The sequence below is a fragment of the Panicum hallii genome, chromosome 3 (assembly GCF_002211085.1).
Source record: "Panicum hallii strain FIL2 chromosome 3, PHallii_v3.1, whole genome shotgun sequence".
Lineage (NCBI taxonomy): Eukaryota > Viridiplantae > Streptophyta > Magnoliopsida > Poales > Poaceae > Panicum > Panicum hallii.
In genome coordinates, this window is record NC_038044.1 from 8,272,128 (window position 1) to 8,294,225 (window position 22,098).

At 48.1% G+C, this 22,098-nt stretch overlaps 2 protein-coding genes and 1 long non-coding RNA gene across 4 annotated transcripts; 1 reads left to right on the forward strand and 2 right to left on the reverse strand.

The window, feature by feature from the left end:
- Window positions 1-181: 181 nt before the first annotated feature.
- Window positions 182-6,953, reverse strand: LOC112885869 (dihydrolipoyl dehydrogenase 1, chloroplastic-like). 2 transcript variants are annotated; one of them, XM_025951548.1, is made up of 15 exons: window positions 6,480-6,953; window positions 5,634-5,780; window positions 4,682-4,816; window positions 4,048-4,165; window positions 3,176-3,300; window positions 2,701-2,826; window positions 2,520-2,600; window positions 1,963-2,025; window positions 1,795-1,869; window positions 1,627-1,705; window positions 1,433-1,533; window positions 1,084-1,197; window positions 885-998; window positions 687-758; window positions 182-557 (listed from the first exon to the last, which is right to left on the reverse strand). In XM_025951548.1, the coding sequence occupies exons 1-15, from the start codon at window positions 6,768-6,770 to the stop codon at window positions 441-443; spliced, it is 1,758 nt and encodes a 585-aa protein (XP_025807333.1). In that variant the 5' UTR covers window positions 6,771-6,953; the 3' UTR covers window positions 182-440. The 2 variants fall into 2 exon arrangements, with proteins under 2 accessions (XP_025807333.1, XP_025807334.1); XM_025951549.1 differs by having other exon boundaries at window positions 182-594; window positions 6,480-6,770.
- A 6,943-nt stretch (window positions 6,954-13,896) lies between these two features.
- On the forward strand, window positions 13,897-15,450 carry LOC112887934. The gene is made up of 3 exons (XR_003227661.1): window positions 13,897-13,992; window positions 14,828-14,913; window positions 15,021-15,450. It is a non-coding gene; the product is annotated as an uncharacterized LOC112887934 (long non-coding RNA).
- Window positions 15,451-17,591: 2,141 nt separating this feature from the next.
- Window positions 17,592-20,924, reverse strand: LOC112886604 (pyrophosphate-energized vacuolar membrane proton pump 1-like). Its single transcript, XM_025952548.1, has 4 exons — window positions 20,097-20,924; window positions 18,898-19,277; window positions 17,908-18,796; window positions 17,592-17,798 (listed from the first exon to the last, which is right to left on the reverse strand). Exons 1-4 carry the CDS (start codon window positions 20,922-20,924, stop codon window positions 17,592-17,594), a joined length of 2,304 nt encoding a protein of 767 aa, XP_025808333.1.
- Between the last annotated feature and the right edge of the window lie 1,174 nt (window positions 20,925-22,098).

Below are 22,098 nucleotides of genomic sequence, written 5' to 3' on the forward strand. Positions count from 1 at the left end.
CGTTTGTCAGCAGGAAAACCGACGGTTTTCAGGCTTGTGACCCATATCATCGCACATATTAGACAGTATACGCCAAGCTACTGTACTACCTACGGCGATTTTATTGTACAACTATCATCGTCGGCAGTAAAAGCGCCTCGCGTTAGTCAGGTCAACGCGAACCCACCACAATACATGGACGTTTTGGATCGTGGTACACCCGACTGGAAATCGATTATTTCAAACAAGCTGATTAGTCTCGGCACTTGCAGCTTACAGGACAACCAACAAAGAATGAAGCCAACAAAAAGCCACCCCACTGCTAACTAGCACAAGACCCTTTACATAAATCGGACTACCAAAAATGTGCGCATGCATTTCCAGTGCTGATGAAGATGGAGTTTTTCTCCTCGAATCTATAGCCAGCAGATGTTAAGGTACAACACCACTTGTTGAGCGAACTACCGTTGTTGATCTCGTTTCGGGGAAGATAGCAGGGCCGTGATGAAGCTGAGGACCTTCAGCAGTGGTTGGGGTGGCTGGCTCGGCTTGCTGTCCGGCACTTCTCTAGGCTGCAACTGGTTCATTTACAGAATGAGAAACACCTGAATTAACCTGTTGGAAAGAGAAACCAATGCTCGCAGTTGTTCAGATTCAGGGGAAAAGAAGTACAAATGTACAAAGAAATGAGGCATTGATGTGTATACCTTGGCTGCTTTGAAAAGTTCATCCAGGACCTCGGACAACGTGGGGTGCGCATGAACAGCAAACTTGATGTCCTGTGTGGTGAAAATGATTATGAGCTGATGCTGATTCAAGCTAATTGCTGGTAGCTCTATACATGATGTTATCCGACAAAGGAAGATGCTAGATTATAACAAGAATAAATTGTCAAAAACACTCACTTGGACACGAGTTCCTAGGGCGATGGCATTTGACGCCTCGTGGATGAGATCAGCAGCATGCAAACCCAAAATGTGAACCCCAAGAATTTCGCCCGTGTCAGATCGGTAAATCAACTGCAGAGAGTAGCACATGTTGTCTAATACAAACAATGAGGCACAATTGCAAACTCTGAAGGAATGATGTAGCAAGCAGAATTACCTTGGCAATCCCATCACCCTCATTTTCTGCCAAAGCTTTAGTGTTAGCCTTAAAGCTGGTCTTAACCACACTTATCTCAAATCCTTCTTTGTCGGCTTTTTCTCTGGCTTGTGGCTGAGAAAGTTTCAGAAAACAGTATGTTAAGCAAGTTTTAAGATTTCGTCCATTTATATACTCTGAGAAGCAATGCTCAAATATTAACAGTTAAATTAGCAAACTTCGGCCATTGAGCAAACAATGTCAAAATATTCAGCTGTTGAAATTTCTATGCATTGATTAAAGGGAATGCGTGAAGTAGACAAGATTAATAAATAATAACCGAAATAAGAAGATAAAAAACTTGACTTGCCTCTGTCAGTCCAACCATACTGATCTCTGGATGAGTGAAACAAGCAGCTGGGATGCTTAAATGATTTAGGATGTGGTCCCTTCCAGAGATTTGCTCAACAACTACATTCGAATAAGAATTTAACATCAAGGGAGTACACCATAAGCTTGCTCCAAGAAACAAAACAAGAAAATAGGTTGAAAATTCCCAAGTACCTGAAATTCCTTGTGCACTGGCAGCATGGGCAAGCATGAGCTTGCCATTGGCATCTCCAATGCAATATAAATTGGGTACCTATATATAACATTATATGTTAATTACATAGAACTCTTGGAGAGTCACTTGTTCTCAAGAAAGAAAGTATCACAAAATTTGCAACATACCACATTGCCATCTGCATCCATGACTCGCATCCGTTCATCAACAGGTACAAAACCACGCTGTGTAACAACATTGATCTGAAGAGAAGGTAAATAAGCTTCACCATTCTTATACATTTAAACTGTACCATATGATCTGGTAGAAAATAGATTCAAGTTTCTGACACTCACATTTTCCAAGCCAAGCCCTTTGGTGAATGGCGCCCTTCCTGTGGCAATAAGGGCAGCATCCACCTATACACAGGAATTTCCAACCTCCATGATAAGCCATTGTATTTTGCTTACAAAGAATCAAATGGAAACTTTGAAAGCTAGCAGAAATGTTGTATATGTGCACTCCGATAAGATTGACACTGCACTGCTTAGCACATTGTTGTTTTGATGACTAAATGTAAAACCATATTTACCAAGTGATTATTGTGAGAACATCTAAGTAGAACATTAACTAAAGTATCAATGTGAGATAAACATTTTTAACTTGTTGATTACAAAGCTGGTAGCAAGTAACTGCTACAATACTCTGTGCTGAATACATGTGGTGGGTACAGGATCTACAGGAAGCATGCGCTCAGTAAAGCCATGCAGCTCTAGACAATGAGATAATAAAAGAGTATGTGTATTTTATGCTGTACCACAACAAAGATAGGGCTCAAAAATATAAATTCTAAAACAATCCAGAAGAACAAAGAACAAAACAAGGTGTCAGAGAAATTAAAAATGTAACTTACCTCAAGGGTTTCTTTGTGCTCCTTTGTCTTGGCATCAATGAGCTCGATGAGCACAGGTTTTCCATCCTTTGCTGGAGTAATCTAGAGAAAAATCCATAGAGCATTCAATGTATAGATTATTCAACCAAGTCAAAAGAATCTTCAATACTTTGAGAAGGCAATATTAAAAGGTGAAACTAACCTTGCTTGCAAAAACACCAGTGTGATAGTCGATTTTCCGAGGATTAATAAGAACTCTCTGGGCTAATTTTGCAATTTCAGGATCAAATCCCGGCATCAGCTGGTCAAGAGCTTCAACAAAAGTGACCTGCCCAATATTCAATTGAGTAAATTCAGGTGACAAAAGAATTGATTACAACCACATTCAACAGGCAACTGCAGATTATTCGTCAGGAGCATTATAGAATCCGTTTAGTTTATTTGAATCCTTGAGCATTTACTTTAGAATGTTGGAGTCATACTTTGCATGACAGTCAAACAATTTGTGCAGCCAACATGAAATTCAGAGAGAATGGCAGCAGGTATTTAGGGCACCAGTACTCTAGGCACCTTTTGTTATTTATCTAGTGCTGTAGACCATGGTTCTAGGAAAATAACATGATCTAAAAAATAATTTCATGCCCCAAATATATCTAGCGCAACAACTTCTAACATACCTCACTTCCTAGAGCTGTGTATACATCACTGAACTCAAGTCCAATGTAACCACTTCCAACAATAGCTATCCAGTCTGGAACTGACTCAAGCTTAAGGGCGTGATCACTAGTAAATACAGTTTTCCCTGCACAAAATCACCCAACAGACTTTCGTGAGAACAAACAAAATAAGGAAAGTAAACAAAAATATGGCAGATACACTGCACCTGCAACAGAGAATGCAACAGATTGCTCCATCACTAATGTGGTAATTATTTTCTAGGCTTGTTTGTGATGTGAAAAAGGTAGTAAGAGTGACAACAGAATGGCCACAGGTTAGATATCTTACAATAGATACTCTCGAAATCTCTTAGCTCAACAAATGAAAATCTCTACAAACTGGCATATCCATATGGACATTCAAGCCATAACAAATAGCACTTCTTTTCTTTTATCTCCGGTGATTCCAGATCCGACCTAAATAAATGTGGTGAGATACAATTCTCGGTGCTGCAGTTGACATAGCAGTTGGGTTTTTTCTAACAGTGATGTTACACAATGGCTATACTTGAACTAAACTAACAGACAAGGAAAACATGATTACACATAACTCTGAATAACATTTGCATCAACGTGAGCTACCATGAAGTTCTGAAAGCAGAGTGCCTAAAGTCACAAGGTGAATGAAAAATGGTCATCACACTACACTTTATAAGTATATCTAGCATATGAATGTTTCCTGTGAGTATTGAAGTTTAACATAACTGAAAAGTTAAAACAATACAAGTTGCGATATAAATAATCTCCAGCGCGAACTGTTAATTTTCTGAAGCCTTTTAAGCTTTCAAATTTCAACTAGAAGCATGATACAACCAGAGAAAATGAGTAGTTACCATCAATTTCAATGCCTTTGGGGACAAAAGGAGTTGATCCAGTGGCAATTATGATGTTCCTGGCAGTAATTTCTTTCTCAGGGAAACCAACTTTTCCATATCGTACCTTTTGCTTTCCCTGGTCAAGCCATCAATGGAAACAGGTATGTTACTACACACTTTATGTATAAGTACAAAGAGCTCATTTCCATGTCTGAGCATGCCATGCACATTGCCTATCACTGGACATAACTGATCAATAATATGTATCAAAAATATTATGATTGCTTCATTTCTGGCCAGACCATGCAGTTGAATTTTATAGCCCCATACCTAACAAATGCTCAATCTGCTCTTAGATATGCAACTTTCCTTAAGTACATGCATATGAGGTGAAATTGACATAATTTAGAAACCAAAATGCAGGGACGAACATTTTTTAACAATTTTGAAACCCTTTATTGGATGTTCAGCTAGAATAATTTTCCTAGTGTTGACTGATGTCAACAGTACACAGCACAGTTTTAGATAGGAATGCATGCAACTCAGCTCTGAATTATCAACCTCACTTCTTGCTGAAGAAGTTGGGATATAATTCTCATATACATAACTATTGGTTCCATGCCAATTAAGTAAAGGACTATAGGTGACTTACCACAATAGTGCCAACACCTGTCAATATATCCACACCCAGAGCTTTCATTGAGTTCGTCAAGTTGCTACGGATTTTGGAGGCAAGATTGTTTGCATGATCAGCAACAGCTTGTCTATCATATCCAGTAGAGGAAACCTATAGCCAATATACCCAGCAATTCAGCATCAATCAGGATAAAAGAAATAACATGTTCGAATAAAACTGCTAGTGCCCAAAGGTAATGGTTGAAACCTTCATGTCTCCTAAGAACAAGTGGATTGCTTAATTAAAATATGTTCAATTTCCCACCCCCTCTGGGGCGAGGGCTCCGCTCACTCGGACGGAGTAAAACTCATCTAATGAAGAGAAACATACAATTGATGCTAAACTTACACAGGGTCACAGAAGATTTAAGAGTGTTGTTTTATCTTGGCTCAGGACTTTGTACAGCTCCTCCCTGCCTCTTCAGTTTTAGTTTCTCTTTTTCTTGTATTTTTTTATGGTTTCTGGCACCTCTATGTTTAACATAAATACCAAAGTAGGGGGCTCCCCTACTGTTTTCCCCTCAAAATAGACATAAAGCCCAAAAGCTTTGCACCCATAGCTTTAATGCACGCAGCTAATTCAATATTAGTTCTTAAGGCTTTACACTTCTAAATGATAACCTGGGGACTTGAACCTTGCACTACATGTTCTTCCCTTGTCTACTATAGCATTATTTTGCCATTTCGAAAGGGCTCCTAAAAGCACAAAGAAAGATTTGGCTTTTAAACAAGAAACTGGAATGGACATATCAAGTCAAATTGTCCTGGTTGGGATAAACATGTATACAACTAAGTGTTACAAAAGAGAAAACGACCATTAGAAGCACCTAAACTAAATGCTACTTTTTTTGTCAATCCTGCACTATACAGATGAGCCAGTTTGAAACAGCAAATGAAGACTCCCACTCTTATCCAAACGATCATATTACCTGTAGACCCAAAGATTTCATATGATGTTCATCATGAAGCTCCCGCATCCGACCACTGACAGCAAGGAGCGCTTTCGATGGGACACAACCTCTGTTTACACACGTCCCACCCACAACATCTCCCTCAATTATGGCAGTTTTCAAACCCTGCATAAGTTAGGGCAAAGTGAAAAGATCAATATAGCAGCAGTAGCAACTCTAGAAATTTGATACATGGTTAATGTACAGAGGTCATTCTTCTTTTCTGGACTCTGATAATGCATGAGCTTAAAAGAGAAAATACTGATTAGTAGATGATCAACTAACCAACTACAATTGAAAGCAGGGCACCAACATCCCTTATTGCATCAAGTGGTCAATGTCTAGGCCCTGACGCAGCACAAATTTGGAACTGTTTGGGGAATAGGCATAGGTTGCAAATTGCTTACTCCATGAGCCACCACAGAAATTAGCGAGAATTTCAAGTGTTCCAGCAAGAAAGAGTTTCCTGTTTGAAAATACAGGCACACGTCTGGGATTTCCACCGACCACCGCCTAAATTTCTACATATCCTGGTGGCACTTCACCGCCTCTCAGTCTAAAATCCTCAGCAAACACACAAAATCAACGATCACCGCATTCAAGCAAATTTTCCATCTCCAGAGCCAAATTACCAATCAAAGGCTCACGCTGTACCATGTCTGGTCAGCACTAAAGCATCTCATAGTCGGCCAACTTCGCAGCTCCATTTTACCCAGGTTACTCGTCAGCTTAAGCTTACTAGCCATTCCACATCCCAACAGACGCGCGAGAACACCTTGCGTATGCTACATCGAGCACTAAACACAGGAAGCAGTACGCACAGACCTCCTCGACGGCGTGCAGTGCGGCGCCGTGGCCCCCGACTCCCGCGCCGATGATGACGAGGTCGTAGTCGAACCCGCCGCTCCCCGCCACCGCGCCGTTCGTGGCCGCCGCCGCCCTCGCCACCGCCAGCCTCGCTGGCGCCTGCGAGATCCGCAGCGAGGGGCACGCGGGGGACTCGCCCCGGAGCCCGCAGACCCGGAGCCCGCCAGGCCGCCGCGCCGGCTCGGATCTGGCGCCGCCGCCGGAGGCGATCGCCGAGGCGGAGACGGACGCGGCCGCGGTGGACTGCATCGCGAGCGGAATGCGACAAGGGACCGGGGGTTTCGCGCGCGGCGGGGCTGCGAGGGAGGCGTATAAGCTGAGGAGGGAGTGGGGCGTGGGCGGAGGAGGCGAGGGGGTTTATGCGACGGGGCGGAGGTTTCGAAGCTGGCGGAGGGAAGGAAGGAGAAGACGCTGCGTCGGTGGGACCCACACGTCAGTGCACGAGGCTGATGAGTGGGCGCCAGGTTTCGAAGCTGGCAGAGGGAAGGAGAAGACGCTGCGTCGGTGGGACCCAGACGTCAGTGTTCGAGGCGATGAGTGGCGCCAGGTCAGCTGCAGGTTTGGTTTGCGTGCCACGCTTACGGCTACGTCACCTTTACGCACGCATAACCCATACTCCCTCCATTAAAAAAAATTTACTCTTACTTTCTGAAAAGTGAAATGATTTTAAATTTGATCAAATTTATATAAAATAATATTAATATTTATATTATAAAATATAAGTATCAATAAATTAATCATGTAATGTATTTCATACTAAAGATATTTGAAGATATAAATATGAGTAATTTTTTATAAAAATTTGATTAAGTTTAAAATTGTTTAACTTCTCAAAAAGTGATAGTTACATTCTTTTTGGACGGAGGAAGTACGCTTCAAAATTTCGAGCTAATGAGTAGCCGACTAAACGCTATTCTTCAAAAGTTCGGATGTCATGTGAAATGGTCATGTTCTCAAATTGCTTGTTGATTTAAATGGAAATATGAAATATCCCATTCAAAAAAATGTTTGGCAGAAATCAAACATTATATTTGTCAAGAAGCAACCGATCGAGTAAAATGTCATCTTAGTAGGATATATGCTGAGCACGAGTCCCTTTATTGAGGGCACTTACTTATCTTCTGTCAACTCTGGACGTGGTGACTGCTGCAAGTTAGCTAGCACTACCGTGTATAATGCTGTGCACGGCTAAGGAGCACAGAGTTAACATTAGCTGTGCGCGGCTAATGTAATGTCGACAATTTAATTATCCATCCCTGGTGTGCTTTTAGATTCAATGACCATTTCGCATATAGAAGTGAAAAATACTGGTACTTGCTCTTATTATTTTCGATTGATGTTTAATGTCACGACCCAAATTTTAAAAGCACGGGATTAAAAATTAAGCAACATCATCATGAGCATCACCCAAGCATTATGGAGCATCATATGCACTCAATTACATATTGACCATCCATTTTCTTGTGTGAATTAGGTGCCAGTTGTGAAGTAAGTTTAAATTTTGCTATGTGACTGTGCCCCCAAACATTTTATTCAAATACTAGATTTCAAGTGATGAATTTTGGATATTTTTATTCAATTTTTGGATGTCTCTGCCGAGCCATAAAATTCTTGGAAAGTTTGAAAACTGCAATGTTGTTTGAATTTTTGTGAACAATCCATAACAGATTTTTGAGCTCTTGTTGTTGCATTGTGTTCTTGATGATTTAATCTAGCTTCCATAAAACTTTGGTGATTTTTGGAGCCCGGGAAGTGCACGTTTTTGAATTTACGAGTTGAACCGTTGCCTTTTCCCTTTTTCCCCTCCTCCCGGCCCCACCGGTCAGCCTCCTCCTCCTCTCCTCCGCGCGCCCGGGCCCGCGCGTCAGCCACCCCCTCCGCGCCGCCCGCGCCTCTGCGCCCGCCCGTTGGGCGCCCGCGCGGCGCGGCACGCCGGCGGCCGCTGGGCCGTCCAGCGTGGCCGCCGCCTCCTCGTCTCCCGTGCTCCGCCCGCTCGCCTCCCCACTCCCCTCTTCAAAGCGCGCTCGTTTTCCCTTCCCCCGGCCAAAACCGCGCCCCTGCCTCTTCCTCTCCCTCCGCTCCGAGCCGCCGCCGCCGCCGCAATCCGCCGCCGGCGCTTCGCCTCCGCTCGATTGGCCGCGCCCGCACCAGCCCCCTCACCCTCCTCGCTCGGCTCCGCCCGCCCGCCGGCCTTCCCTTCGCCCGCAACACCCTCCCCCGCGAGCGCCTCCTTCCGCCGCCGCCGTGCTCCGTCGCGCCGCCGCCCGCCGCTCCGTTCCGCTCGCCCGTGCCGCGGGTGAGCCTCGCCGCCTCGCCGCGCGGCTGGCGCGCGCGTCTCCCCGCCCCCGTTCGCCCCCTGCCGCTCGTCCCCTTGCCGGCCGCCGCCGCGTCGCGCCGCGCGCGCGCGTTCGCGCGCGGGCTGCGCCGTGGGCGCGCCCCGGCCGCGCCGTGGCGAGTCAAGGCCGCCCCCCTGGCCTTGACTTCGCCGGGCCGCGCGCTGGCCGCCTGGGCCCGCCTGTCGGCGCCCAGGGGCGCTAGATCCGGGTGGATCTAGCGCTGGCCACTCGGATGCTTTTATCATTTCATGTGATCTTGTTAATTGCGTAGAAATTGTTGTAGATCTCCAAAAATTATGAAATTTATTTTGTTTGAATCCTCTGTAATAGATCTGCTTAGATAAATTAAGTTTATGCATGTTAGAGTCCTGTATTTTAAGTTATAGTTTATTCTTGTTAGACCAAGTTAATTGTTGATCTTATTTTGTGGTGCTCTAAAAATACCAAACTAAAGTTTGTTATATTCCCTGTCAAATGCTCTTTCTCATAGTGCAAGTGGTGTATATGTTCCAGTACTTTTTGATAGGTTCTTAATGTGTTTTTAGTTTTGCTGCCTGCAATCTTATAAAATGAATATCTTTTGATAGAAAATTGATAAAATGGTAAAACCACTTCTGTTATCCTTGTTAGCATGTCTTGTACCTCTAGTAATTTTATTAGGATTTTTGAAAATGTTTTGCATAGCTTTTAAGATTTATCTTGAGTTTAGCTGCTGAAAATTGTAAATATCATAAGTAATTCTACAAATATGTTTTTGATGCAAACTCAACTCTCATGAGTTTATTTTGAGATCCTCTGGGTGCAGAAATTAAATCATGATTTGTTCTTGTTAATTTGTTACATGAGCAAGTTTGCCTTCGGGCTTAGAGTTTAAATTAGTAATCGAGCTTGTAGTGCCATGATGGTATTGCTTTCGCGTTGATGTGACATTTCTCTTCTATTATCGTATCGTTGCATCTCATCCCATTTTCACATCATTGGCATCATCCTAATGCATACATTTCATTCATGCATTTTAGTGACCGAGACGCCGGAGGACGTGCCCGTTGAGCCCGCCGAGTTCGTTGAGACCGAGCCGGGAGTCGAGTGTGTGGTTGAGCAAGAAGAGAACCAAGGCAAGCAGCTAAGCATGATTCCTTGACCTATTCAACTTGCTTAAATTTAGTTATTTCACTTGGGTATCTATGCTTATGTTAAATATCTATCTATTGCATTGTTATCCCTATTTTCATGCAATGCCCGCTCTTGATTTGTTTATCCATGCCCTTGGCACACGTAGTCACTTGCAACTCATTTAACTAAATGCTTAGTCGTGTCTAGGGTTGGTAGATATCTTGTAGGAAAAATTTGGAATAGGATCACTTGTTTCACCCGCTTTGTGTTATCTTAAACGTGTTGTCCGGTGTCGGAATGTTGGGTCGGATCGGTCTAGTTGGAAGTGTGGTTTTGGGGTTCGAGCGGAAGGTAGGGCCTAGAGAAAGGAGTCTCGGAGGCTTAGACCGCTTGAACCGATTAAGGACCGTCCGTGGATGACCTTGGAAATTGAGCACTTATCGTACTACCACATATCCATTCATGGGGTGGATAAGCCGATTACCCTCTAGTTATAATCGTTGATGCACGGTCCTAGATGCGTGGCCGTGGGGCTTTGTAGAGAGGCTTAGGGGTGTCCCCGGTGGACCTAGGTTACTCTCCGCGCAAGTTAGGCGTGATGTTCAACGGTTATAACTCGTCGGGAATGGTTGATGCGAGTACCCCCTCACCCAACGTGATCGGTTGGGCGAGTCGCATGGTCCTTGTGTCGTGTGGGTAAAGTTGTACACCCTTGCAAGGTTAATGAATCAATTCGAATTGCCGCGCTCTCGGTTATGAGCAAGCTCAAGTTTCGACGAATTCTTCGTAGTGTATCGATCTTGGTCGCATGTGGTTTATGATGCTTATGTTACCTCTTTTGGTTGGTCAATGTTTAACTAAAATTTTATGGTGGGTCGGGCAAGATAATAAAACTGCTAGGATGCTAGATTAGGTTTGGTTAGAAAGCTCATGCCTATGCTAACAACTTAACCCTAAAGCTTTCTTGTGAGCCCTCATTTGCATACTCCTTGTTTATTTATTCGCGTAAGTCTTGCGAGTACCTTTGTACTCATGTTGCTATATTTCTTAACTAAGTTGCAGGTGAGCCGGAAGTGGTGTTTGGCCATTTCTACCCCGCCGAACCCGGCGCGGGCGAGGAATAGGTCAATATGGTCAATGGCGTCCTTGAGCAAGACGCTATTAATATTATTGTTTATCGTATCTTTCCGCTGCGTATCGTATTTGGGATATCATGTTGAACATTAAACTTTATGGCTTTTATATCTTCTATGTTATTTGTGAGCCCGAGGCTTGTATCCCTCTTTCGCACCTTAATAGACTTGGAACCTTTCTTTATGTTAAATTTGTAATGATTAATGGCTTAATCTTGTATTAAAATTTGCTCTTTGTGGATCAATGGTGATGTATGAGCTTGTGACGGTACGTGCATATGCGTGATTCTGGGCATATGTTGGAGCGCATACCGGGACTACCGGGTTTAATGTTATTTTCGGCGAAAGGCTAAGTTGGTTCTTAGTAGTTTAGATGTGGGTTAACCCGTAGCGCGCCAGTGGTGCGAGTGCGTGTTAGCTCTCATCTTTACGATAAGGACCGACGGTTTCGCTTAAAACGATATTAAATTGGGCGGTTCTCACATTTAAGTTAAAAAAGTTTTCCCTTATAGCATGAGGACACCGGCCAACGTTGCGATAGGGTTTCAAATTCTGAAAGTACTGCGAATTGGGATCCAAATAATGAAATTCCTACGAAGAGAAGGAGAAACAGTTCATCATTTTTAGCACGAATCATGTGCAACCTTTCATCGCGTCTTATTAATCTCTTTTTGTCAACTCTCGATGACATGGTGAACGGTGATTGCTCCAGATTACGCAGCACTCGTCTGCAATGCTGTGCACGATCAGCCGATTAGGGAGCCATCTGAATTTGCCACTATCATATAGTGATGCTCAGCTGGCAAGTGCTCCAGCATAGCGCGCCTGACGCCCCGGCTTCCTATAAAATGGCATCACCGGGTGCCCCGACACGGGCGCCGGTCGGCGGTCGCATAATCAAGCAGCAGCAGTAGAACCTCGGTCCTCGCCGTCTTCTTCTTCCTCCTCCTCCAGCCGGCAGCAAGCCAGACACACCCAGTCTTGATCCATGGCTTCCGTCGTCGTCGGCGACGAAAGGCTCAGGATGGCCGCCGTCGCGATCTGCGTCGCGCTGCTGCTCCTGTCGCCGACGCCGCTGGGCGTGTCCGAAGCAGCCCGTGCCGGGGTGCCCCGAGGTCTGCATCATGGAGTGCGGCTTGAACGCTCGCGTGACATGCGCCCGTAAGGTGGAGGACAAGGAGGCCTGCGAGACGAACCACATGAACACCTGCGTGCCCGACTGCCGCCGCCGAGAAGGCTGCCCTAACTAGCTAGCGCCGCCGAAAATCTCACTGGGCTTGTGGCATCTCCAGTGCGAGGTCAACATTCCATTGTGCTGTGTGTTTCTTTCTTTCTTTGATTGGGGTAAAGTTGCCACAGCCGCCGCCGTCGTAAGGTGTCGCCCAGCCAGCCATCGTCCATCGATCAAGTGTGTGTGTATTGAGTGGTAGTACTTGCAGTCCTGCTACTACTGCAAGTTGTATCTGTATACACGTATGTGCGCGTGTGCCGATGTCTGTCCAGACTGTCATTGTTCATCAATAAGAAGAAGTTCAGCGCCCGTTTCTTCCCGTTCTTCCAGCCTGCAGAATGCCAAGGTTCAGGCTTCGTTCTTCAGTTTCAAAAGAAAGGGTAGTAGCTTCTGTACAAACTTCAGAAGCGATATCGATTTGCTCAGCAAGTCAGCAATCTGACGCGGTGCTGCTGCTCACCGCTGAGATGCAACGCCCGGGGTCGCAGCGGGGCTAGCAGGTAGGCAGTGAAGCAGCTGACGGCGCGGCGCCGGTGTGAGCCGGAGCTCCGAGCGAGGCGCCGCCGCGCCGCGTGAAGCAGGAGAAGGCTTTCCCCAACGCCGGAACAACAGCAACTCCGGATGGTAGCTGCGGCCGTATGAGTGGGGATCACCGCCACGGCTGGGGATGTGGCCTGCGGGTGGACGAGGGCTCGTGCTGGAAGCTTGGCGGCGGGAATGGCAGAGTTCGCCGGCGGCGGCGTGACCTCCCCTCGTTTGGAAGGAGATTATTAACCGCGACCGAAATATGTGTAAATAGACCCCGGAAATTTGCGCGCACACCCCTGATTCGGATCGCGATTATTAATCGCGATCCAAAATATGGGGTATTTTGTAAATATTTGGGTTACAAGTTTTAGAATACCCCCTTAATCTGATCGCGATTAATAATCGCGATCCAATATTTTGCAGATAACCCCCTGGTTCGGAAGGGCATCAACTCCCCAGCCCGTTCGGCGTTGCTGCCCGGCGAAGCTTCCGAGAACAACAGATGCGCCGTGCGCACGCCGGCCATTCGCCTCGTCTGGTACGCGCGCTGGGGATCGCACCGGCTGGGCATGGCGACCATGGTCCGCAGCTCTTCCTCTTTCCTACTTAAAAGGTACCGGCGGTTCTTGTCCTCGCTTCCCCCTCCGTCGTGCCTCCGTTTTTATTTACCGCCACCCTTCCACGGCTTTCCCCAATCGGCAATGGCGCACTGCTGCTCATCGGCGTCCACCTCCCCCTCCCCCTCCCCTTCGAGCCCTCGATCCATGCCTGCTTCTAGCTCAGCAATCGGCGGTTGCCCCCACCTCCCTCCCAATCCACGCCACCTCGACGTCCGCAGCTCGCGTTACCCAATCCGCGCATGTCCCCAGGTCCAGAGCCCCTCTCCAGGACGAGCTGTCATGTTCAAATTGGGATCTCGTGCACAAGCCAAGCTTGAAAGCTGGAGACGCCGGTTTCACTGAACACCGGCGACTTCGGCGCAGAGGACGGTCAGCCGGCCGGCATTGGCGTAGGATTGGAGAACCGGCCATTCAGAACACCGGCGATGGGTACGGCAAAGAGGACAGCTGACTGGTGTTGGACCAGAAGGTGATTCGTGGAGGACGGCTGGCTAGCGCTACCACCGAGAGGTGAGGAAGTCTGAGACATGCGCTTCAGTTTTGCTATAGAAGCTCGCTTGCTTACTACGGAGTATGATGAATGTTGTTGTACTGCATTCAGATTCAGAAAAAAAAAATGTCCCTTGTTTTACCACACTGTTTCGCGACTGAAACCTGAACATTTGTGTGTGATAGAAGGGAGTGATGATCCCAAATTTTAGTGAAGCTGTATACGTTTTTCTTGTGTTGGCAGCTTGCTTAGTGAGTTGAATTTAAGGACAGATTAAATGCAATCCTGCTGTTCATGGAAAATTGCTGTGTTTAAGTGTATATTGAAAAAGAATTATGGATTAAGTTGCCTGCATGGAAATATCTTTTCCTTACAATATGTGGATATATTGAAAGAGCATCTTTTATCTTTTGTTTCAACTGCCCTGCTATTATCGATTGTTCAGATGTAGTCCCTTGCTAGCGATAAAAGCCTGATGCATTTTCTGCTACTCACACATTTGAGCTAAAAAGCCTGATTGCTCAACTGATGGGCCACACATAGGGCACCGCAATTTCCCGCTGCTCATCCGTGTAAGCCTCCTCCGTGTTTGATAAAAATGACTGAACCAACTTGCTTCCCAGTAGGAAACCTGCCTCGGAATCTTGGCACATCTATTACAATCCACCCATGTATTCTCCTTGTACTAATAAATTTATTGCCTTGTTTCACTGTGCTGACCAATAATCTTGTTAATGATGCACGTTATCCACCCAATTCATGACCAGACTTTATAATGAACTAATCAGACCTCAAAAATGCAGCATGTTGTGCTATTATGCCCTTTGTCTTATTTGGTTGGGATGCTTCTATCAGGTGTTGAGCACTGGACGCTTGGACAGAAGCTTGGAGAAGCGGGTTTCATTCCTGCTAGATGTTCTCATCAAGTCAGGAATATAAAGGTGTGACAGAATTTAACCAGCCTCAGTTTTTGTCCCTTCTTTTTCCTTCTGAAAGTAGTAACAAATACCATGTTTATTAAAAATTATGGCCATTTCTATTCATGCAGTCTCGCATGAAAGGTCCTAGTATTGGACTTTGTCTCTGTCTCCCCCTGAAAGCATTCCTTGATCAGTTATTACTATTATCACACACTACTATAACACAGGTGAACCCTGTCAGCAGTTGTTTCTAGACTTTTTTACTTTCTCTTAATCTCGTTACGTGTCCTCTGTCTGTTGATTCGCATGTTTTCATATCTTTTAGGATATAACAAAATAGCTGAGCAGCGACATGGAAGATCGGTCATTGTTTACCAGTGTTGATGAAAAATTGAACCATGTTAATCAAATTATTGATATTATTGGGATTCATGAGTTCGCAGTAGAATGTGTCATGGTCTTCACACCCATTCCGTGCACTAGCCAATTTAGCTGTCAAATTTTATGATACTCAGTTGCCATTTGGACAGGTTTTGTAAATGGATCTCATTGTTTCCTCATACCCTTTTCTTTGCATGTACAACTGAATTATTGGATTTTGAAATTTTGAAACATAAAGATGTCGTACTTTGTCAAATAATCTAACATTCCATTCAGATAATCAGAATTCTGCTGTGTGTTTCTTACTTTCTTTCCATGGAGTAAAGTTGCCACAGTCATTGTCGTATGGTGTCGCCCAGCCGTCGATCAAGTTTATGGGTGTGAGAATCGAGTGCTACGCCGCAGTCATGCTACTACTTCAATATTTGAATTTGTGCAGTGTGCCAATGTCCGTGTCCAGATTGTTCTTGAGCTAATAAGAATAATAAACTTGTTCTAATGAACTTATTTTGGTACATAATTATCACAGAAAGAAAGGTCCTCCTACTTTTGTTGCATTTGTCTAGCAAGACCCATGTTTGGCTCGCATCGGACGCTTTCGTCAGACAACTGTCAGAAACTGTATATCTCAGGGTTTCTGTTTCATATGCTCTCCCGGTGTGATCTGTGTTGTGAATGCAGTCTTGTCTCTTGTGATCGGCGATTTCTATCTTCCATGAGCAGGTTAAGATCCTATTTGGAATGCTGAAATCTTCTGCAAATAATCTTGTAGGAATCAGAACTGTTCCATGCTGAAACATTAGAACCTTTATCGGAGCCTGCAACCCCAGCTTCAGGTTCAGTTCAGAATGAATCGGCACCAGAGCTTCTTCCTGTTCTTCCAGCCTGCAAAATGTGCAGGTTAAGCCTTAGTTCGTTATTCAGTTTCGAAAGAAGGATGCTTATGTATTATAAACTTCAGAAGCGATATCGTTTTGCTCAGCACTCTGGGCCGGTGCTGCTGCTCATCGCTGCAAATGCAACGCGCGGAATCGCAGCGGGGCTAGCGGCTAGCTAGTGAAGCAGCTGACGGCGCGGCGCCGGCGTGTGGCGGCGCTCCGAGCGAGACGCCGCCGCGCCGCGTGGAAACAGGAGAGAGAGCTTTTTCCCCAACGCCGGAGCAACAGGAACTCTGGATCGTAGCTGCGGACGTATGACAGGGGACCGCCGCCACGGCTGGCTAGGGATGTGGCCTGCGAGTGGACGAGGGCTCGTGCCGGAAGCTTGGCGGCGGGAATGGCAGAGTTCGCCGTGGCGGCGTGACCTCCCCTCGTTCGGAAGGAGATTATTAACCGCGACCGAAATATTTGTAAATAGACCCCCAGCAATTTTTAAATACACCCTGATTCGGATCACGGTTAATAATCACGATCCGAATCAGGGGTATTTTAAGAGTTTTGATCCGAATTACAAAATACCCTTTATTTCGGATCGAGATTAATAATCGCGATCCGGAGATTTGCAGATAACCCCCTTGTTTGGTTGGGCTTCTCCCCGTAGCCCGTGCGATGTGGTTGCCCGTTGCAGCTTCCGTCATCCCTAACCTCCGTCCCGGCCGCAATCACCAGGCCGCATCGTCCGCACTGAACACCCGGAACCATCAAGATCTCCGGTCTTCTTCTCTCGTGAGGCCGCAGCTACCGAACGCCAGAGACGCGCGCGCCGGCCATTCGCCTTGTCCGGGCCGCCGGCCGCGCGCTGGTGCTCGCACCGGCTGGGCATGGCGGTCATGGTCCGCAACTCTTCTTTCCCCGTAACGTGCGCAGCTACGAACGCGAGGCTAGTTGCGGGTGCGGTAACGGCGTGTAATCGTCTGCGATTGCACGACGCTGATGAGCATGTTCTCCAATCTCTAGTTCTTCAGATTCAGATTCAGATTTCACCCCCAGTTTTTATCCGACGAAAATCTTCGTCTTGACATTCACTGATCTCCCTCAATCTGCCTGTCAAGTGTCAACACGCGCTTGCATATGAGCTTCAATTGCAGCACCCTTTGTGCAAGGCCCCAGCAGACAAGCATTCGCACATCGCGGCATACCAAGCATACGCAGGAGCAAGATGGACAGACAGACTGCAGACACGATCACATAAACAAGTCTGCGAATCTGGTAGTCTGGAATTACTGGAACTAGGCACCAACGCCATTAACTTAGCTTGTTACATGCAAGGTTGCAAGCTACACGACGATTCTTTATTATTGCCATCGACCACCGCAAGGCCAAGCTAGCGGCGCCTTCGCCGTCCAAAGACAGCGGCATTGTCTAATCCGGCTGATCAGATCAGAGGCGGTCGAAGATGATGCCGCCGTGCGCGGCGAAGAAGGGCGCGAAGACGAGCGACTCCACGGCCATGAGCTTGATGAGGATGTTGAGGGACGGGCCCGAGGTGTCCTTGAGCGGGTCGCCGATGGTGTCGCCGATCACCGCAGCCTTGTGCGCCTCCGACCCCTTGGGCCCCAGCGACCGAGCCTCCTCCGACATGCCGGCCTGCACCATTGCAAAACTATTAACCCCGTTGCTTTGATCTGTTGGTTTGATCACTTCTCCAATGCCGACACTGCATCCATGCTGCGATCGAGAGGATAGGGTACCGTACCTCGATGTACTTCTTGGCGTTGTCCCACGCGCCGCCGCTGTTGGAGGCGGAGATGGCCACCTGGACCCCGGAGACGAGGGCGCCGGCGAGGAGCCCCGCGAGAGTCTCCACCCCGAAGAGCGTCCCGGCGACGAGCGGGCTGAGCATGACGAGCGCGCCGGGCGCCATCATCTTGCGGAGCGAGGCGTCGGTGGAGATCCTGACGCAGGTGGCGTAGTCCGGCGTCGCGAGGCCCTCGGCGAGGCCCGGGATCGTGTCGAACTGCCGCCGCACCTCCTCCACCATCCGCAGCGCGGCGCTGCCCACGCTCCGCATCGTCATCGCCGAGAACCAGTAGGGGAGCATGGCGCCGACGAGGAGCCCCACGAACACGCGCGGGCTCAGCACGTCCACCGCCTTGATCCCGGCGCGGCTCACGTACGCGCCGAACAGCGCCAGCGACACCAGCGCGGCGGACCCGATCGCGAACCCCTTGCCGATGGCCGCCGTGGTGTTCCCCGCGGCGTCGAGCGCGTCGGTCCGGTCGCGGACGCGGTGCGGCATGCCGGACATCTCCGCGATGCCGCCGGCGTTGTCGCTGATGGGCCCGTAGGCGTCGATGGCGAGCCCCGTCGCGATGGTGCTCAGCATCCCGAGCGCCGCCAGCGCGATGCCGTACATGGCCGCCAGCCGGAAGCCGGCGTAGATGGCCGCCGCGATCGCCAGGATGGGCACGATCACCGACTTGTACCCCACCGCCAGCCCGAAGATGACGTTCGTCGCCGCGCCCGTCCGGCACGACCGCGCCACCGCCTGCACCGGCCCGTAGGCGTTGCTGGTGAAGTACTCGGTCACGTAGCCGATGACAAGGCCAGCCCACAGGCCGGCCGACACGCAGATGAACAGGTGCCTGCATCCATTTGCAAAATTCGATTAGACTTTGAATTTACAAAACATCTTCAAGTTTCTATGAGCCAAAGCCAATGTGTACAGTGTGAGTTGGACACGTACCAGTTCTTGACGTGCTTGTCGTTGCCGAAGTCGAAGAGGGTGAACCGGGCCGGCAGGGCGAGGAAGGTCACGGCGGCGATGCCGCCGGTCATGAGCACGGTGGAGATGAGGATCTGCCGCTTGAGCGCCGGCCCGATCTCGTCGGTGCACTCAACCTCGCTGATGTCGGTGGCGACGAGCGTGGTGACCGCGCACACCAGGAGGCCCACGGCGCTGACGAGCAGCGGGTACATCATGGCCGCGAAGTTGTGCTCGGTGCCGAAGGACGAGATGGACGCCACGAACAGCGCCGCGCACGACGACTCCGCGTACGACCCGAACAGGTCCGACCCCATCCCGGCGATGTCGCCGACGTTGTCTCCCACGTTGTCGGCGATCACCTGCATCATACATGACATGATCGACACGGGTGCTAGAACATATAAACACCATGGAGTAGTTGGTTACCATTTGATCTCTCCTCTATGGCAAAGCTCTTGCCATTCTTTCGAGAAAAATATTATTTTCCTTTTTATTAGATACTACCACAATACCCATGCGTCGCTACGGTTAATATAAATTTTACCCGGACCTATACGAGATCACCAATTTTATGCTCTTTCACTCCATGTAAAGGTCGTGCCGCCGTGACCACACAAGGTATTAATTGTCGGGTTCCGATTGGAATTCAGATGAGAATTCATATGAGTGATGAAAAGAATTCTAACTGATTTGTTCGGGTTCCGATTAGGATTTCGATTGGGCGGAATCATTGCTTGCTTTAGAAATAGTAGAGATACCATAATCGACCTCGCAATTTTAACAATAATATGCAGTTCGACCCACCTTCGATTTGGATCTTACTTACATGCAGAATGGTGTTCAAACCGATCTGCCCATGCCACCATACCGTGGATGACCATGCTCACATGTAACATGTGTACAATCATGTACAAACACCGAATGCCAGTTTCGACTGAGGTCACAGATTTGTCGGATCCTCCGCGATTTTACGGGTACGTTTCTATTTGGATTTTAAGTAACTATTCAATAGTGTGCACCTCAGTATGTGTGGTATATATGGTGTGTGTGCACTGTATCTTCCTTCTAATCTCGACTAGAGGAAAAACAAGAGACAATGGTGATGGAAGTGCTTTGAGATACGTGCAGGACATCAGCTTGGATCTTGCATGCGGAGAGCGTGACAGTGACGTGCGTACCGCGGGGTTGCGAGGGTCGTCCTCGGGGATGTTGCGCTCGACCTTGCCAACGAGGTCGGCGCCGACGTCAGCGGCCTTGGTGTAGATGCCGCCGCCCACGCGGCCGAAGAGCGCGACGGAGGAGCCGCCGAGCCCGTAGCCGGTGATGGACTCGTAGAGCCCGCCCCAGTCGTCGCCGTAGTAGAGCCCGAAGAGGTTGACGGCGACGTAGAGCACGAGCAGCGCGCTGGAGGCGAGGAGGAACCCCATGGCAGCGCCGGACCGGAACGCGACGGCGAAGGCGCAGTCGACGCCGCGGCGGGCCTCGAGCGCCGTGCGCGCGTTGGCAAACGTCGCCACCCGCATGCCGAGGTACCCGGACAGCACGGAGGTGAGCGCGCCCAGCAGGAACGCCACCGCGCTGAACGCCGCGTTCGCCAGCGCCGGCCGGCACTCCCTCGCCGGGTCGTACGCGCACGGCTCCGGCCGGGCGCTGAACCGCCGCGCCGAGCCCAGGAACAGGAAGATCACCGCCGCGAACGCCGCCATGAACACGGCGAGGTACTTGTACTCCGTGAGGAGGAACGACGTGGCGCCGATGGAGATGGCCTGCTGGATCTCGGCGCACCGCGCCTCCACGGCCAGGCGGTCCACGCCGTACTCCTCCTCCTCGTCTTCCTCCAGCACGTCGCTTCCTCCTCCCCTACCCTTGCCTCCGGCGCCCCCGCCGGCGTCAGAGTTCACGGCCACCCTAGCAACCACGTACCACTGCAGCACCGCGAACGCGATGCCAATCAACGCCGCCACCGGGATGAACACCTCGACAGCCACGGTGCCGAGGACAGCCATGGCTGCACGCCCTCAAGATCACAAGCTTTGCTCTTCCTTTGAGCTCCGATGGATGGAGTTCTTGGGAAGATTTTGTGCAGAGCAGCGATGGCCAAGCCGGGTTTTTTAAAAGAACGGATCGGAAGGTCGGATGCGGTGGGGGTAACAACTTGTGACTGCACCCCTTGGTTCAAAGTTTATCACAAACCAGTCCACTGTTAAGACACTCGGAAGGTGTATGTGATAATATCCCACATATCTAATGGTTTCAGTGAGAAAAGAGGTCACGTTTAGCGTGACCAGTGACCACCGGGCACCGGCAGTCGCCAGCCACCTTTCAACTTGACCGTTTGTTGGAGAGGTAAAAGCTTTCATGGTGTGTTCACAGTTTTGTTGCTTATGCAACTTATTTTGTCACCACCGCATGCTTTCTGGGAAAAAAAAGTAGCCTAAAGTGCCTGCGAAATGCAGTGGCCTAGAATTCTCTAGTGTAAGTTCAGACAGTGCATGGATGTGAGATCGATGCAAGGGATGATGTCACCAGGAGTTCAAAGCTTTTAGACACTAAAACCTCCCTACTCATGTGTTTTGCAACATTTTTTCACCATTCTTGTGTGGTTGGCATGGAGACATATCCTTTCTTTTTCACCGAAAGGTGATGGGAAATGAACTACTATGCAACCCTATTTAGATTTAAGCACAAATTTGAATTTCTATACATACTACTGCAATCAAATATACGTGGCGCGTGAACAAGAATTGTCGTATGCATAACATTTGAGCGGTGTGGGATGCATCCATGAGAAAAAAAGGCATAGGCATCCAGAGAAAAGCATTGGATGCGACAGAAACCCCACCTACTTTTCTTTTAACGCTCATCTTTTTATTACACAGCTCATTGTAGCTATCCTTACTATACGTTTCGCATCTTCCTTTTATTATACAGCTCATTGTAACTATCCTTACGTATGCGTTTCGCATTTTTTCGGGGCCGGAGGTGTTCCGCGGACTACTTTCCTTCTTGGCGCTCTGTTCGAAGTACTAGAGAGTTTCTCGTGACTTATGGTTTGGTTAACAAATCAATATAATTGTTCTTGAGTTTTTTAATCACCATTTTAAGCATGTAATGTTTCTATTCATCAGATGACTCCTAAAGTCGGGGGAGTTTTATCTGTACCTTGGAGTGCTGCGGAGC

Excerpts from the sequence above, each read along its gene's own strand:
- LOC112885869 (XM_025951548.1), bottom strand. The coding sequence starts at position 6,770 with ATGCAGTCCACCGCGGCCGCGTCCGTCTCCGCCTCGGCGATCGCCTCC. Across the intron at positions 4,166-4,681 it reads CAGGTGTTGGCACTATTGTG|GGAAAGCAAAAGGTACGATA; the intron begins GTAAGTCACCTA and ends TGGCTTGACCAG. Across the intron at positions 759-884 it reads CCCTAGGAACTCGTGTCCAA|GACATCAAGTTTGCTGTTCA; the intron begins GTGAGTGTTTTT and ends TTCACCACACAG.
- LOC112886604 (XM_025952548.1), bottom strand. The coding sequence starts at position 20,924 with ATGGCTGTCCTCGGCACCGTGGCTGTCGAGGTGTTCATCCCGGTGGCG. Across the intron at positions 18,797-18,897 it reads GACAAGCACGTCAAGAACTG|GCACCTGTTCATCTGCGTGT; the intron begins GTACGTGTCCAA and ends AAATGGATGCAG. Across the intron at positions 17,799-17,907 it reads ACGCCAAGAAGTACATCGAG|GCCGGCATGTCGGAGGAGGC; the intron begins GTACGGTACCCT and ends GCAATGGTGCAG.